At 47.9% G+C, this 13,013-nt stretch overlaps 2 protein-coding genes across 6 annotated transcripts in view; one reads left to right on the forward strand and one right to left on the reverse strand.

Moving 5' to 3' along the window:
• Positions 1-5,401, reverse strand: part of SIK3 (SIK family kinase 3) — an 87,105-nt gene extending 81,704 nt beyond the window's left edge. The window contains exons 1-2 of one of the 4 annotated variants that reach the window (XM_053269950.1): positions 5,313-5,401; positions 2,864-2,987 (exon numbers count right to left, since the gene is read on the reverse strand). In XM_053269950.1, coding sequence (XP_053125925.1) covers positions 2,864-2,869 — 6 coding nt within the window. In that variant the 5' untranslated portion in view covers positions 2,870-2,987; positions 5,313-5,401. Of the gene's footprint in view, positions 1-467; positions 627-2,823; positions 2,843-2,863; positions 2,988-4,700 lie in introns of those variants that run through there. The other 3 variants (XM_053269948.1, XM_053269951.1, XM_053269952.1) reach the window with 3 other exon arrangements.
• Positions 5,402-5,553: 152 nt separating this feature from the next.
• On the forward strand, positions 5,554-12,656 carry PAFAH1B2 (platelet activating factor acetylhydrolase 1b catalytic subunit 2). 2 transcript variants are annotated; one of them, XM_053269956.1, is made up of 6 exons: positions 5,554-5,667; positions 6,329-6,416; positions 7,212-7,301; positions 7,866-7,982; positions 9,107-9,229; positions 9,662-12,656. In XM_053269956.1, the coding sequence occupies exons 1-6, from the start codon at positions 5,627-5,629 to the stop codon at positions 9,938-9,940; spliced, it is 738 nt and encodes a 245-aa protein (XP_053125931.1). In that variant the 5' UTR covers positions 5,554-5,626; the 3' UTR covers positions 9,941-12,656. The 2 variants fall into 2 exon arrangements, with proteins under 2 accessions (XP_053125931.1, XP_053125932.1); XM_053269957.1 differs by lacking the exon at positions 5,554-5,667 and adding an exon at positions 5,689-6,138.
• Positions 12,657-13,013: the final 357 nt, after the last annotated feature.

Genomic DNA, 13,013 nt, shown 5'->3' on the forward strand with positions numbered 1-13,013 from the left:
CTATTTCTGGATTTCCTCCACCCCCCTGTTGTTTTACAGTACCAAGCCATTAAGGTCTCCATACACTGCTTTTTAAATCTTTCTTGGGAACATTACCAGTTTCAGGAGACTCCCAGCTAATCCTGGAGAATTTGCAATTCTGTCCCCAGATCTATTTCTCACCCAAAAGAAACTAAACCCTATACCATATGACTTTTCCTGGGCTTATCAGCACCCAGGAAAGAGGGATCACTTAATATACTAACCATCATAAAAAAACAAGGTTTCTTCAGACTAAGTAGTCCTTTAAAGCCACATAAGGACACTACTAACAGCCAAATACCTCTTCCCTTCCAAGACTTTTTCAGAAGGCTTATCTAAGCAGCCTATCTCCCATCCTGCCCAGAGACTAGCCTAACTCCACCCCATATGTACCCCTCTTTCACCCAATAGACATGTGATCTAACCTCTAGATGAAAGAATCCTACCTTTCTCTCCAATTTTGCAATTTTACTCTAGGAGGCTATTTGTTTTCTCTGAAGCACAAGGGGTAGGGCAGGGCAGGGCAGGCATTTGCTGTCCAACCATCCCTATTTACCATGGTATGTCCCTAATAAGTTACTGTCCCTATTTAACCCCTATTCTTTGCAGCTGACCCTCTACGAAGGAGGACAGCAGGCCTCCTGTGCTTGTGCAGCTTTTATCCTCCCTATAAGGCATGCTGCTCTTCTTGAAATGTCCTCTTTTACACAACTGAGAGAGGAATCCCATTGCAAAGCCTTCTTAGTACCCGATTCTTTATTTGGGGAGACTTACAGTACAATCCTATGCATGTTTACTAAAAAATAAATCCGATTATGTTGAGAGGGGCTTACTCCCAAGTAACTGTGCATAAGACTGCAGTTTTAAAACATGGTGGGGTGGGGGGACAGAGAAGTTAACACATACTCCCTGAATAAGATTCCCCACGCCCTGCTCATTGTTACACTTAAGGGCCCTATTGGGCATGAAAGTGGGATGGTCTTCTTCAGCTGCTATCTCCTACCTATCATTAAGGCTATTCTGAATTTGGATGCAGCTGCTCTACAAAGTTGTAAGGATGTGCATCCAAACCATTCCTGCAAATTTTTCAGCCAGCATGTTCTTCGTTTTCTGACACTTCTTCTTCCTTTAATCTTTCCCTGCATGATTAACTGCAGTAAGTAGTATTTCCCCCCTCTAATAACATGGCCAAGATATTCAAGTTTTCTTCTCTTAATAATGATGTTAATTAGCTCTTTCTCTTTTGCCATTCTTCTCAAATCTTCCTCATTGGTAACTATCTGCCCATGATAGTTGTAATATATATTGATATATCCAGAGCTCGAAAGATTCTAGTTTGCTCATATTCTGTTTTTTAAGTGTCCAAGCTTCCATTCTGTAAAGCAGGACTGAATAGGTGTAACATCTCACCATATGGATTTTCAGTTCTATACTGAAATCTCTTTTACAGAGCAGATGTTCCATTTTTACAAAAGCTGCTCTTGCCATTCCAATCCTGTTGTTTATTTATTGTGTACTGTCATTGTGTTCATGTAAGCATGTTCATAAAGTGGGATCTAAAAGTGTTAAATACATGAATCATCTATTGTCTTTACATGGCTCCCTCTCAGATCCCCTCTCAGTCCCAGCACCTGCTCCAAGGCTAAGCACTGGAACTTTTCAAATAAACACAGAGAAGCTCTGAGCAAGTGCAAAAAGCAGCCACCTCATTCCTGAAAAGCGAAGTTGTTGCCTTGCTTTTTTCTAACAGGGTGTATTTTTAACAGCCGGTTGACATGCTGACAAGCAAGTGAAGCTTTCCCCATCACTTCATCTCTGGGCCTAGAAACCCTTTGCCTGCTAAATGTCCATTTAATGAATATTCCCCTTCATTTGTCATGCATGTATAGGGAATGGGGCATTTGGAAAATGGCACCTTTGTAAAGTGAGAAGAGCTGGATATGGAAGCTGCTGCCCCTTATACTGAGTGAGACCACGGGTGGTGCATCCAGATCTCCTGCGTGTAGCCCTTTAACCTGGGTGTGTCCTTTTTCATGCAAAGCCTGAGGCCACCCACTGAGCTATGGGCCATCATCAGCTGAATGATCATTCTCACTAAAGGCTGTCAGATGCGTATGTCAGCATGCATGCTCAAGAACATTTAGCACAGATATCAATCCTTAATCACCTTGTAATTTGCATGGCCTTCCATGTGTTTAATGTCAAATATTTTAAGGGCAGAATGCAGAGAGTTTGTGTGTATATACATTTGTGCCCAGACTTATTAATGCAAAATTAAAGGGTGTGACCAGACCCAGTGTTGTACAAAGATAATGTGCCTCTGCCTATTTTCTGCCCTCTATCTTACAAAAGTCTCCAACAAGATGCAAGAAGCGTTATGACTGGCTTTCAGTTTGACATTCCCTGGGATTTCCTCCAGTGCCCCTGCCCCTCTCCATTCTGTTCCTGTCCATTCCAGCCCTTTACTACATGGCTACCAAAATTTATTCCAGTGCCTGTTTTGTTAATTCACAAATGTAGATCAGTAATGCTGGATTTTGCCCTGTTAATTCAAGGGGAGGGGAAATTCATGGATTTGAAGGAACAGATTTAATGTTCAGTGCAGGTGGCAGGCAGCCCTTACACAGGAGAGTGGGTGGAAGCTGAGGGAAGGAAACTAGGGCAACAGCTGTGAACAGTGTAGATCTTGACAAAAGCAAAGGCTGTAAAGAAAAACACCCTTTCCCTCCAAAGAGATTATAGCCCCATCCCCTGCCATGCCCTTCTGGGTCAGGCATCATGAGAAGAGGAGTCTGACCTCACCATTGATTAGTGGATTCTGCTCCCATTAGATGCCATTTACCTGCATCTTTCATTCATTAAGGTGGTTTCACGAAACTTTGTTGTTGACGTTGCCCAGGGAAACGGCTGAGTTAGCCTCAAGTGGTCCAACTGTTGCCAGTGGCAACACCGGAGCTTCAACTCCCCTGAAAAACAAGAGACAGGTGTGTTTCAGTTATCTACTGAAAAAGGAATTAAAGTGGCACAGACTTGGTTTAACATTAATCTGCAACCAGCTGGAGGAGGAATCTGGTGAGTTTCTGTTGCAAGCGCAAGGCATGCTCCATCTGCTGAGATTGCCCCACTGATCCACAAGCTTTTATGGCTTGCAAAAAGTTGTCCTACACCACCACAGCTGGTTAGATTCCCTCTCCCCATTCATGTTACTCTTTTAATTGTTTACCCTCCTAGGCTGTAGTCCTAAACATGGTCTGCAGGAAACCCTAGAAGACAAAATAGCAACCATTCTGCTGCTTGGTGTGTGACATGTGTGGTAAAGAGGGAGCCTTTTCTGACAAAAGAAGGGGCCTTGGGCTCCAGAGCAGAAGAATGCAAAGGCAGTACTAAAGTAGAAAGCAACTAAAGTAGAAAGCTTCAAGAGGGCTATAGAGGAGCTCAGTCCCTCTTTAACATGTGAGCTGTCAGCTTAATAATGGAAACCTCTTAAAATGGATGCAGTGTTGAATGAAGTGAGCGAGCTCAAGAGGAAGATTTTCTCACTCAGAAAAGAGATGTGCTGGGAACTGAGGGGAGGGGACCTTTGCAATAGGGGATGGCCAATTCTTTTGCTGCTCCCCCAAATACACTATGTTTTTAACTTTGGAAGAGAGTGCACCAGAACCTGGGGATGGAGGTGTCCTTGTAATCATCTGATTATTAATGTCCCAGATGTACAGAGATTGTAGTGGTAAAGTGGTATATGGACTGACAGTGTGAGTGGGCCCCACATCTATCCATTCAGCCCTCAAATCCTAACCATCCCTGAGCACAGGAAACATTAAAGTGCTCCATCCAAAATTCTCTTGCTATTGCTAAGAGATTTCTGGGGTACCTGGGCTAAACTAGATGAGATATTGGACAACTGAGATCAGATCCCCCATCTCTTTTAATATATTTTATGATGATTCCCTCATATGCATCTGGGAGTCCCGCCCTCCTTCAAGGTGTCAGATTAATTTGTTTTCCTTAGGAAGACAGATTGCAGCTGTGGGGAGCTAAATTTAAAACAGGAAAACGGTATGGGGATGGTGGTGGAAGGTTTAAACTCCCTCCAACAGCATCATGGCTCCAATCCAGTTCCCCACCATCACAATAGCGAAGGAGGGTGGGACTCCCAGATGCATGTTAGGTGATTTTGGACAAGAGACTTCTTGCTGCAGTTAACTATTTATTTATTGTTAAATTTATATACCGCCTTTCATTAAAACAATCCAAAGGCGGTTTACAGCAAAATTTAAAAACAAGATGGTAAAAAAGACAATTAAAATATTAAGTGAAAATTTTTAAACAAATCTGATTAAAAATTTAAAACAAAAGCATAAAAGCGATACAGAGTACAAAGAGGGCAGAAGCCAGTTGAAAAGGGTCCAGATAATCCGTATCATCCAAGACCCTCTGCAGCTGGGATGTCCCCACACACTATCACCTGCCACCTATTAATTACTTATTTCCCATTATCTCCATCAGCTAAGTTTCATCATGCTCAGGAGGATTCTTCCTTTTGTGGAACCCTATTTTTAACATCATGTACTTGTAAGGGTCCTGAACAGGGTTGCCAGCTCTAACTAAAGCTATTCCCTCCTCCTATATGTCCATAATATTAAGCCACTAAAATCTCCAGCATTGCTTTCAAGAGTCACCTAGAGACTGACTGAGGCTGAATCCTGGAGACTCCAGGCCATTCTTGAAGGATTAGGAACATAGGAAGCTCCCAGAGCGGCTCCATTCCCTGCTGGGAAGATCTTCCAGTGCTGCTCACACTTCTAGGCTCCCAATCATATGCAAGCAGGGTAGACCCTGCTTAGCTAAGGGGACAGGTCATGCTTGCTCCCACAAGACCAGCTCTCCATTGCATGAAGACACCAAATCCCTCCGGTCCAAAAGAGGGAATTGAATCGATTCTGGTTTGCAGCAGCAGCAGCAAGAGGCCTGTGAGGTTTCTGTACCGATGCCGTTAAGAGAGGCAGCTGCAGCGCTTGCACCTTCCACACGGAAAGCAACACGCTTGGGCAGGCCTACGAATATTGACATTTTCCATTCCATTTCCAAAATCAGGGACTAGAAGAGGCCAAATCCCACGTTCAGTTCTTGACGTGAGTGTGGAAGAAGGAAAGGAAGAATCCTTAGTCGGTGGTGAAGTGAAGCAGATGTCCTGTTGATTAGGCCATTCCTTCCCTGCCTGTTCTCACGTTAGGGACAAAACTCGTGACAAGAGCAGGGGCGGCCAAAGAGGAGGAAGAAAAGGAAATCACCGGCCAAATCGGGTCGCTATGGTGACCAGGCACGTCATCCACTTCGGCCCCACGTGACGCCGCCAAGGAGGCGAGCGCGATGACGGCATCACTGCGCGCCCACAGAGTCCCGTCCCCCCCCCCCCCGCCATCTGCCTGTCTGTCTCTCTGGGCCTGCCATCGAAGGCGCCGGTGGGCGGGACTTCTTCCGGGAGGACAAAGCCGATTCGCCAGCGAGTAGGGCTCGGGGGCGGAACTGGGCTGGGGCGCAGGCGCGCTGCAGCGGGGGCGCGCCCGCTGGAGCAGCGACAGGGAGGGAGGAGAGCGCGAGCGCGATGGAGGCGCGGGGAGAACCGCAGCCGCCCCCGCCCCCCCCGTGAGTGCGCAGGGCTCCCCCGCCGGCCCCAGGCCAGCCCTCCCCGCTCGCCAGACCCCCACCCCAAGCAAGCCCGGCCTGCAAGAGGGCCCCAGGCCGGGGGGAGGCCGCGAGTGGCGACCCGCTCTTCCCCCGCAGGCCGCCCTCCGCCGGGGCCCCGGGAGCCCTTCCGCGCCCGCCTTCCCTCTGGCTGTCTCCAGCCCGGCCGAGCCTGGGTGGGCCTCCGCGCCCTCCTCCGGCCCTGCTGGCCCCGCGCCTGCTCTGCACGCCCCGTTTCCTGCTGCTGCTGCTGCTGCTGCTGCTCCCGCCTTGGGGTGGGCCAGCCCCTCTCCAGACAGAGCACCCCACGGCCTTCGAGTAGGGGATGCCGCCGGCTCCGCGCGTGAGGCACAAAACCTCACGCTGCCTGTGAAACTGGTGCCTCTGTGCATGCCGCATCTGCACATTTGTGGCCCCGTGTGACTTCCAGATGTAGGTACTCGGCAGCTGGGACAGCTCCATGCTGTGTGTGTGCATGCATACAGCAGCACCTGTTTGTGCGCTGCTGTGTGTGATGTCCGCAAGGTCTCCTGGGATAACTGTGCGTGTGTCACCTGACTTGTTCACATGGTCGACTTCTTTCCAACAAGAGAATTGCATACTGAGATAGTTGCCTTTTCAGGGATAGAATGAGCCAAGGTGATTCGAACCCAGCAGCAGTCCCCCATGCAGCTGAAGATATCCAGGGAGATGACAGGTGGATGTCACAGGTAAAAAATGTAGAACACCTTTTTAAACGAGTGGCAGTGAGTGTTCCCCAGCTCTCTTTCTAATGTAGCTGCTTTCGTTTTAGCAGTTTGTTTTTATTGAAGTCCTGTTACTGTCTTTATCTTGTTGTTAACTGCCCAGGCATCTTTGGACAAAGGATGGTATAAAAATATAAATAATAAGAGTGTGGTGCAGCTTCAGAATTAGGTGGGTGTCTGTAACTTGTGAGGCAACTCAGTGCACTGATTGTGCTAACCAAGATTGCTGCTTCTGGCAGCACAGCATTTCTATTGAAGTGAGGGGAAGCATATCTTGTCCATAAGGACTATCTGGTTGACTATTTATTCATTCATTCATTCGAATTCTATACTGCTCTTCCAAATATGGCTCAGGGCAGTTGCCAGCTGATTAAAACTGTTAGTCTCTCTTCATTTCTTAATAGAACATCATGTCTGGATTGTGCTGTAGGGGGGTTGCCTAAACTTATACAAGCAAGCAGTGGCAGTCCTGAGAACAGGACTTGCCTGCACAGCATCTTTTGCACTGTGGCATTCAGTAACACGGGGTTAATAACTGTTCACACCTCACTTGCAATCTTTCTCTACTGCTGAATAAGGCAGTGCAACCTGGTGGATTCTCATCTAATGGAGCGCATCTGGAGGAGGAAACTTCAACAACAAAGAGACAAAGAGAGTGGCTGAGATGCAGAAAGATTACCTGTCATTGATTGGGTAGCTCTTCTTCTTTGCAAGAAAGCTCTTAAGTGTGTATTAATCCTGTTGCTTCTTCTGATTCAGCATAACCGATTTGTCTTGGATTGCAAGGACAAAGAGCCCGACGTACTGTTCGTAGGGGACTCCATGGTGCAGCTGCTACAGCAATACGAGGTGCAGTAAAATGTGGGGCTGGAGCTGTGGGACTAGTTGTGTGCGAGCGGTTGCTTCCCTAACAGCATGTAGCACTGGGATTCTTCATCACAGGGGTCGACAGAAGATAGACTGTGGTTCCCTGGTGGACCACTTTGCACGTTCTTGTTCCTGGAATTGCTGCAACGAGTGCTCTGTTAGGCAGACTGTGACCTTACCTAGCAAGGTGATTCTTTTGTTCCTAAACAAAATAGCAGGTGCAGAATCACTGAAAGCAGATTAATGTATGCCTTAACTTTTAAGGCAGAATTGAAGTTAGCCCTAGATGAATCGTTAGCTCTCCCTAACACTAATGCTGTTAGATCTCAGCATGATATGCTTTCCCAGAGTGCCCTGAGAGCAAATGCTGACCTTTGTAAGGGCATGCTCACCAGCAGGAAATCCAGCCTGGAGAGAGCGCCCCTGTTGCTCAATACATACCTTATTGGCACTTTGGATGTTTCTTTTGCATAAGCGTGCTGTCAGTGGGATGTTCCGCTTTTATTTAAGCGTGATGATAAACTGCAAATTGGTTTCTGGTTGCAGATATGGCGAGAGCTCTTCTCACCCCTCCATGCACTGAATTTTGGAATTGGAGGGGACACAACAGGGCATGTTCTGTGGAGATTGAAGAATGGTGAGCTGGAGAATATTAAACCCAAGGTAAACTGGAGCAATGACCACGTACATGTGAAAGTTCCCCTCTCTTTTCAAAAGAAGATATTGCTAGTTGTTTGTTATTTATTTAACATATTTTTATACCACCCAAAACTTGCATCTCTGGGCGGTTTACAACAATGCAAAAACAGAAAAAGTTAAAACATTACAGCAATTTAAAAATCTTAAAACAATAATTTAAAACAGTGTTAAAACTATTAAAACAATATTTAATTAAAAGCCTGGGTGAACAGATGTGTCTTTAAAGATTCTTTAAAAGCTGCCAGAGATGGGGAGGCTCTTATATAATATATATATAAAAGAGAGCCAGCGTGGTGTAGTGGTTAGAGTGCTGGACTAGGACCGGGGACACCTGAGTTCATATCCCCCATTCAGCCATGATACTAGCTGGGTGACTTTGGGTCAGTCACTTCTCTCTCAGCCTAACCTACTTCACAGGGTTGTTGTGAGGAGAAACTTAAGTATGTAGTACACCGCTCTGGGCTCCTTGGAGGAAGAGTGGGATATAAAATGTAAAAATAAACAAATAAATATATTTATTTCTTTAAAGAAAGAACATAGGAACATAGGAAACTGCCATAGACTGAGTCAGACCATTGGTCTATCTAGCTCAGTATTGTCTTCACAGACTGGCAGCAGCTTCTCCAAGGTTGCAGGCAGGAATCTCTCTCAACCCTATCTTGGGGAAGCCGGGGAAGGAACTTGAAACCTTCTGCTCTTCCCAGAGCAGCTTCATCCCCTGAGGGGAATATCTTGCAGTGCTCACACATCAAGTCTCCCATTCATATGTACCCAGGGCAGACCCTGCTTAGCTATGGGGGCAAGTCATGCTTGCTACCACAAGACCAGCTCTCCTCAAACAACTTAAGAAGTTCTGCACTAAAAAAGTCTCAGGTATTCCTTGCCTGTGTGTATGCCCGTAGTACTTACTACATTTGCAACCTGCGATCTACAAGTGAAGAAGCAGAAGGTGCCCTAGGGCTGTGACTGATATAGTCACAAGTGCATAATACAGTATTTCTTCTCTTCTGCTGCTGCTATGTAATACAGGAATCACTTCCTGACTGCTTTCCTTATTTGTTTCTCTCTCTCTCTCTCATTCTCCGCAGGTCATTGTTGTTTGGGTTGGAACAAATAACCATGAAAATACAGCCGAGGAAGTAACTGGCGGCATAGAGGCTATTGTGAGACTGATAAATACACTGCAGCCCCAGGCCAAGATTATTGTCCTGGTATGTATAACTGTGGTCGAGGAACAAGCAGCACCAAGCAGGCCCCTGAAGCTTTTTCTAGAAGCGGGAAGGTCACAGGTCTGTCTTCAGCATCATTTATTTGAGGGAAAGGGTCTTGTTGGGCTTCAGAGTGAGGCTGCTATTCAGGTGGTTGAGTACTATCCTAGGTCATTGGCTGGATCCCTTTTTGTAGCTGAGTATAATTTCTCAGGCAAGCATAATTAGAAAGAAAGGTGGGTGGGTGCATGGAAATGCTTTGATTTGATTTGAGGTGGAAGGATGTCTGGCACCATGCGGGGGGGGGGTTGCTCACTGGTGTCCAGAGAGATCTGTGGGAGGAATCACTCAACCATAGGGAGCGTGTCTTCCTGGAGGGAGAGCAGAGCGAGGTAAGAGGAGCACCTCCTAAAACAATTCTGTCCCCACCCCCAGGGCCTGCTACCACGTGGTGAGAAGCCAAACCCCCTGCGGCAGAAGAACACCAAGGTCAACCAGCTCCTGAAGAGCTCCCTGCCCAAACTCCCCAACGTCCAGCTGCTGGATGTGGACGGGGGCTTCGTGCACTCAGACGGCACCATCTCTTGCCACGACATGTTTGATTTTCTGCACCTCACAGGCACTGGTTATGCCAAGCTCTGCAAACCCCTCCATGAACTGATCATGCAGCTGCTGGAGGAGACCCCTGAGGAGAAGCAGGCGACTCTGGCCTGAGCAGCCCGGCCCAGCAGTGTTCAGGGCAACCCAGCTCCATCAGTGCAGTTCTTCTTCTTCTTCTTCTTCTTCTTCTTCTTCTTCTTCTTCTTCTTCTTCTTCTTCTTTTAACCTGGCACTACAGAGTTGTCCTCACTCAGCACTTTCCATTGTTGGATGTTGCTAAGTGTTGTATTTAGCAGTGGAAAGCAGAAGAGGGTGGCGGGCGGGCGGCGTCACAGCACACGGGCCAGCCAAGCACTGTTGGGGATGGTCTCCGCCGCTGTAGGTTGAAACTGACCGGAGGAGGAGGAGGAGGAGGTCACTTTGCCATTTTCCGTTTACAGTGTAAACATGCCTGTCCCGTTGCTGTTGCCCCACCAGTGTCCCCCCCCCCCCGCCACCGCTTCATGTCAATAGCCCCTGAGTCTTCCTCTGTCTTAGCTCCCTAGCTACACTCACATTCCACTCCCTGAATTCAAAAGTAGCTGCTGCTTTAAAAAATTGAATTGTTTGGAGAGTTTTAATACTTATTGGGGTTGGGTTTTTGTTTTAAGTGACACTGGCTGCTTTCTGGCTTTGGCAAAAAAGCAGGATACAGCTACTCATGACAGCTTCAGACATGTGAAGAATTAGGTGTTGAGGGAGGGAACTCCTTCAACAGAGCCTGTTTTTTGTTTCTCTAGCTTGATAGATGGCGTTCTCCTTGTGGGGTGGGGGGGGATGTCCCCTTGTGTGTCCCTGATAGAAGCTGTCCCCCGCCACCCGGCTTTGGAGCCTGGTAGAGGCCCACCACTTCCACCAATGTGAAACTGACATTTCTTCTCGCGGTGGGGTCTCGTGCTGCAGGGTGCTGTGTGGAGCTGCTCGTGTTCATTGGTTTAGCACTCAAAAACAAGAGCAAAGAGCATATGACTTACTCCCCCGCCCCCGAAATAACAATCCAGATGTTTCCCTTCTTACAAGGCCTGAAGCAGGCTGAAGCTTTATGAGTTACAAGGTGTATATTTTTGTTTGTCTGTCTTTTAAAAGCATTTTATTGGAGCAAATGAGGCCTCTGACATTGAAGGGGGGAGTCGAGCTGCAGCCATTCTCATCTCCTGAGCATGCTTCCCATCCGGCAAAGGCACCTGTTGTGGAGAGCAAGGACTCGGTATGACCAGAGCTTTTTATAAGGAGAACATAACGCCTTAATTTGGGTCGAAATGTATGAAAGGATTCCCCCTTTTAAAGAAAACCTCTTCCAGATTTCTGGATTTGGAGGCCTCGTAATTCAACGTAAGTTTTTTGTTTTTTGTTTAAAGCAAAGATCCTTCAGATGTTTTGGCCCACCAGTCACAGCATGAATTGCTCCCCCACCATGGCTGATAAGAGTGTTGTGCTTGAGGTGTTTATGGTTCTTTTCACTGTAGAAATGCTGCCTCCTAGTGTTAGAGGCTTTGAGGGAGCGAGTGCAGTTTCTGAACTGCACCCTTCCTTTGTGCCCTTCAGGTAGACCACTGCCCAGCATTCTTTTTATTTCTTGTATCGCCTCAGTCTGGTAGACTTCCTCTAGCATTGAGCAGGAGGATCTCAAAATCACAGGGCTGCTGCTCCTGAAAGAGCATTCTGGAGCAAGTCCTGCAACGAGGAGCACTGCCTGCTGGAATCCTGGCCTGTGGGCTAGGGGAGAGGAAGCAAGACCGGGCTCCTTGGTACTTGCCCAGAGTGAGATGCTTTTGTGGAGAAAGTGACACTGAGCTAATGCTGACTAAAAATACCTCCGCGGTGTTGCTTCTGCCCTGGTTCCGCAGCTGCTTTGTGAGCAAAACATTCCTTTTGAGAAGAAGCTCTGGCTCGCTCTGGACTGGCCTCCGCCAGAGACCTAGGTAGTCCAGCTGTGAGAGGGGTGCTAAGCGTGCCCGGTTCCGTGAGGGCAACGGCTTCCTTCGCAGACCTGCCTCTGAACTGGCTGCTTCTCAGTTTTGCTTCCCAGTCTTGCTGGGCTGCACTTGGCCGTTTCTCCTGCATGCTGTCCTGACTCCCATGCAAATGGAAGGCAGCAGCACTTTCCTGTCGTTGTGTCAAAAGGAGGGACGCTTGTCAATAGACACAGCTGGCAATCGGCAAAGCACCCTCACCCTGGCCCCTGCTGCATCTCCTGGTGCCAGCAGTCGTTGTCCTGCTGCTTGGTCCCAATCACAGGGTGTGTGCTGAGGTGGTGTTCCTCGGCTGGCTCTTCTGCTGCCAGGTGCCTCTGGTAACCTTCCACCACCACCACCTCCCTGCGGTTCATATAACTGGCCTCTTCTTGAGCTTTTACTTGGATTCTCTTTTTAATCTCGTTGCTGTTTACGGTTGTGTGCTGCAGCCTGGAATCTTGTTTGTCCTGTGGTGTATGAGCATTGCCAATTTTATATTTATTGCAGCAAAGAAAAAGTGTGAAAGCAAAAGTTAAAGAATGTTGTCTTTACCTTGTGACGCAAGTGTGGCTGTAACTGGGGGAGCACGGGAGAGAGCCCAGGCTGGCGGCTGGCTCACTCGGGTTGACAGAAATGCCACGGAGCCCTGCGTTGTAGTGACCTTGGGAAGGGGGGAGGAGGGGGCTTCCCCTTCCCCCTTCACTGGTAGTGACTGAACCTTCCAACCCCCCGCCCGCCCCCCCAGCAATGATTCAGCTTTGTCAAAATAGCATTGATGACTGGTAGAGCTCACTGTTTAGTGCATATTTCAATATAAATGTATATGTTTCACTCAGTGTGTGTGTGAGTGGCTCTTATTGGTATCTGCATGGATGGGGAGAAGTCTGGAACTGGCCAGCTTCTTCAGGTCTACCTGCCAATGTGTTAACCCTTTGTGCATCAGGACTGTGGCACTCCTTGCTGTGGAACATGCCTCTTGTGCTATCAGTGCCCGAGAGTGTCCCGACCAGCATCCAGGAGCACGAGATGCCACTGGGGTGGTCTTGCAGATAGCCAGAGCATGTGTCATGTTGGCCCAGTTAGCAGAGGTTGCTAAGAGGCACCTTTGAAAGCGATGGCTCTCACATTTAGCAGGGTGGGGGGAGACCCGCTACCCCACTCAGCCCTGCCCAGCCTCCCTCTCAGTGAATGTT

This window comes from Hemicordylus capensis, chromosome 8 (assembly GCF_027244095.1).
Source record: "Hemicordylus capensis ecotype Gifberg chromosome 8, rHemCap1.1.pri, whole genome shotgun sequence".
NCBI classification, from domain to species: Eukaryota; Metazoa; Chordata; class Lepidosauria; order Squamata; family Cordylidae; genus Hemicordylus; species Hemicordylus capensis.

What these genes read in the sequence shown, in the direction of transcription:
- PAFAH1B2 (XM_053269956.1), top strand. Translation starts at nt 5,627, where the DNA reads ATGGAGGCGCGGGGAGAACCGCAGCCGCCCCCGCCCCCCCC. An exon ending in TGGAGAATATTAAACCCAAG is followed by an intron (nt 7,983 to 9,106) that starts GTAAACTGGAGC and finishes CATTCTCCGCAG; the next exon opens with GTCATTGTTGTTTGGGTTGG. An exon ending in AGGCCAAGATTATTGTCCTG is followed by an intron (nt 9,230 to 9,661) that starts GTATGTATAACT and finishes CCCCACCCCCAG; the next exon opens with GGCCTGCTACCACGTGGTGA.